This window comes from Sardina pilchardus, chromosome 20, assembly GCF_963854185.1.
Source record: "Sardina pilchardus chromosome 20, fSarPil1.1, whole genome shotgun sequence".
Classification (NCBI taxonomy): Eukaryota; Metazoa; Chordata; class Actinopteri; order Clupeiformes; family Clupeidae; genus Sardina; species Sardina pilchardus.
Window position 1 is genome coordinate 15,003,868 of NC_085013.1, and position 3,470 is coordinate 15,007,337.

Sequence of the window (3,470 nt, forward strand, 5' to 3'; positions counted from 1 at the left end):
ACCTCTACCCGTGCCTATACCCATCCCCGTACCCATCCCCTACAGCCCCAAGGCCTCCGAGGACCGGCCCGGCAACGACGGCACAGTACCCAGCAGACCCGCATCAGGGCCGGCGGGGGACTCCAAAGACCCACGGCCCTTCACCCCCAGCTCCTCCAGAAGGGAGGGCGGGGAGTCCAAGAAGGGTTCCCCCAGCACGGACACTCTCTCGCTGGGCTACTCGGGCTACGCGCTGGGCCCCGAGCGGAGCAGGCCAGGGGTGGTGGATCTGACGGTGAAGGCGGAGAGTCCCGGCAGTGGCGGGGGCAGCCTGAGCAGCGGCAGCAGCAGCAGCAACTCTCACCGCTCTCTCTGCAGCTCCCCCGCCGCGCCGCCCACGGAGGGGGTGATCGACTTGACCACCGGCCGCCGCTCGCGCCAGCAGCTGGTGATCCAGAGAGCGGTGCCCAGCGTGGAGGTGAAGGTGGAGGCCGACAGCGGTCAGCCGCCGCCGGGCGAGGGAGAGGGCGGCCGGCAGGAGCCGGGCAGCAACGCGGCGGGCCGAGGCGCGGAGGAGAGCGAGCGAGAGGCGGGCAGCGCTCTGGACTCAGTGGCCCTGCCCTGCGCCGACCCCTCCTTCTGTGGAGCTACGCCCCCTCTCGCCCAGCCTATCACGTGCAGCGTCCCCGCGCTCCCCGCCCTGGCCGCCCCGGCGGCCGCCACCGTTGCTGCGGAGCTGGGCTCGGCGGCGCCGTGCAACGTGATCGTGAACGGAGGCAGCAGCAACAGCAGCAACAGCAGCAGCAACAGCAGCAGCAGCAACAGCGCGCCATCGCTGGAGCCCGCGCGCCCCCGGATGCCCGCGGTGGACCAGCGGCCCCTGCTGGCCGAGCAGGCGTCCGCCGAGCTGCTGGAGCGCGAGGAGCTGAAGGAGAACAGCTGCGCCGCCGCCGCCGAGTGGGACGCAGGTAAGAGGGGCGCTGCCGCCGTCGCCGCTGTCGCTGCCATCATCACCACCGCCGCCGCCAACAACGGCAACAGCAACAACAACACGGAGGAGGCGGGGGGCGCAGGGGGCCCCGGGGACCCCAACTTGGCCGACCCCGGGGCCGTGCCCGATGAAGACCACGCGTACGCGCTGCCCCTGTTGCCCAAGGCTGGCTGCGTGATCCAGCCCGTGCCAAAGCCGGCCGATAAGACGGCCACCATCTTGCCCTGCGGCCTGGCCCCCCCGCTGACCGCCGCAGGCCCCCCCGAGATGGAGCCGCCCATGAAGAGGAGGTGCCTGCGCATCCGCAATCAGAACAAGTGAGAGGAGCCGCACAGGTTGGTCTGCTCAGCCCTACGCCTTTGAGTTGCTACAGAAGACAGCAGCCTTTGGTGCCTAGGGGTTTTCTCTCATAATGCCACTAACGTCTACAAACATGTGCTCGTTCTCATGTTGCTCCTATGACTATGATTCTAATAGAGTGCTATACCCTGATGTCACCCTGTGCTTTGGTCTACACTGACAATGGAACATACACTGTGTGTTTAGTTCCAGAATATAAGTTTGATATTGACAGCATTTTGTTTATTCATATACTTGTTTCTGTATTTTAAATATCTGTGGTGACTATCCATATGATGGAAAAAAGAAGCAATGATGTACATGTTTTGATTGCACCATAGATTTTGCGCAGATTGTGTGCTTACACAAAAAAACAAAGCACTCACGTTTCAAAAATGCATGAGTTACGTACATTGTAAAAGCACCATACATTCTGTGGAAGCGACAATCTCATGACCACCTGTTGCTCAACAACAGGAACACTGGTGTCAGCTGTCAAGAAAGCCTGATTAATAACACATGTATCATGAATAATACATGTCTGCAGTGCTGTTGCAAATGCAAAGAGAGAACAGGTTGATGATATACATCTGGATCTGCACACTAAGTCATATCATTACAACGGTATGAATGTTCAATAGGTAACTGCATTATTAATTAGGTTGCACATCGCTGCGGGCACATTAATTGAATTTAGCTCGACTGATTAAATAGATGTGCTTAGTCAAATAATCTTTCAAAGAACATTTGACTGAGCTGTGTAGAGGCATAACCATCCTTTAACCCCTTTATATCTTTATGCAGTTGCAACAGTAATGCAAGGCAAAATTTCAGAACTGATTGTACTCAATCAATCAATTAGACTGTTCATCCTTGCATTTTTCTCTCTCTGTCTCTTTCTCCCCTCCTATCTGTTCCTCCTCTCCTCAGCTCTGACAGATGGCAGCCAACAGTCGACACGATGAGGAAAGTCCCTTGAGCAGCCACCAGCCGCTTGCCCCTCACCATAACAACCAGCCATCAATCAACCCTCCTCCTCCTCCTCTTCCTCCTCCTCCACCACCACCACCAACGCCACCACCACACACAGCTGCCCGTAGTGGGCTCCTCGACTGGCTCACACCACGTCTCTGCCCCAGACTGACAGCACACTGTCACTGATGACACTGAGCCTTCACCCAAGGGCCCCCGTACGGGCCACCAAAAAAACTCTCTTCTCACATTTCTCGCATTAGAGACATTCCTTTCATGAGGCGTCACCCCCTCTCCGTAACCCTTCACCTGAGAGGTGATCCTCCGTAGACAGAGAGCTGACGGGAGTCCCAGACCACACAGCTGGAGGACTGGGATGTGCTAAAGTAGCCTCTGCTCCTCACCTGCAATCTCAGCCTCACTGGAACACTGATATTGGACGCCATTTTAACTGTATCTGAAAAACAAGGCTGTGTGTGTATGTGTGTGTGTGTGTGTGTGTGTGTGTGTGTGTGTGTGTGTGTGTGTGTGTGTGTGTTCAGTGAAACCCAGTGCGCTGAGGCTGTCGTCAGTGGCTAGGCCTCAGAGGGGTTCCTGCAGGGGAAGGAGTCGGTGGAGCTTTGCTGTACTGCATTGTGGACTGACCGAGCGGCAGGACAACATGGCCAGAGGTCTGTGCCTCACAGACCCCCATCCCACCCCCTCTCCCTTCTGCCCTTTCTCCCTCTCTTTTTCTCTCTCCCTTGGTTTTTAACCCCACTTCCCCACACCCTTCGACCTCGCTCTCGGCCCCTAAAGCAACTAGAGCTGATGTTTATGAATTGGCCCAACTGAAAAAAAGCGGAAGAGTTAAAAAAGTGAGAGAGGAACTCCTGGAAGGTGTAAAACAATCATGGGGGAATGTTTTTCTTGTTTTAAAAAAATGAGAAGGTGAAGACGAGGAGATGAAATTTCATCCTCATGTCCTGTCAGTGTTTTTCCTCCGGCTGAGTGACAAGGGGGAGCTAGGGACTCTCTCTCTCCCTCTCTCTCTTTCTCTCTCTCTCCACCTCAGTATGGACAGAACCAGAGGAAGAAAGTGGTGGTTGAGAAAGGGAAAATGGGGTGCTGTTGGACTGTTTCTTTTTTTTATTTCTTCATTATGTCTTCATCTCTTCATTTTCTGTACATGATTTTCAAGCAGCGAGAG

The 3,470-nt window shown here is 55.9% G+C and overlaps 1 protein-coding gene across 1 annotated transcript in view; it reads left to right on the plus strand.

Moving 5' to 3' along the window:
• sobpa (sine oculis binding protein homolog (Drosophila) a) overlaps positions 1-2,256 on the plus strand; it is a 41,125-nt gene extending 38,869 nt beyond the window's left edge. The window contains exons 8-10 of the mRNA XM_062523280.1: positions 1-967; positions 1,037-1,305; positions 2,240-2,256. The exon at positions 1-967 is cut by the window's left edge and continues 944 nt beyond it. Of these exons, the coding sequence (XP_062379264.1) occupies positions 1-967; positions 1,037-1,291 (1,222 nt within the window). The 3' untranslated portion in view covers positions 1,292-1,305; positions 2,240-2,256. The remainder of the gene's footprint in view (positions 968-1,036; positions 1,306-2,239) is intronic.
• Positions 2,257-3,470: the final 1,214 nt, after the last annotated feature.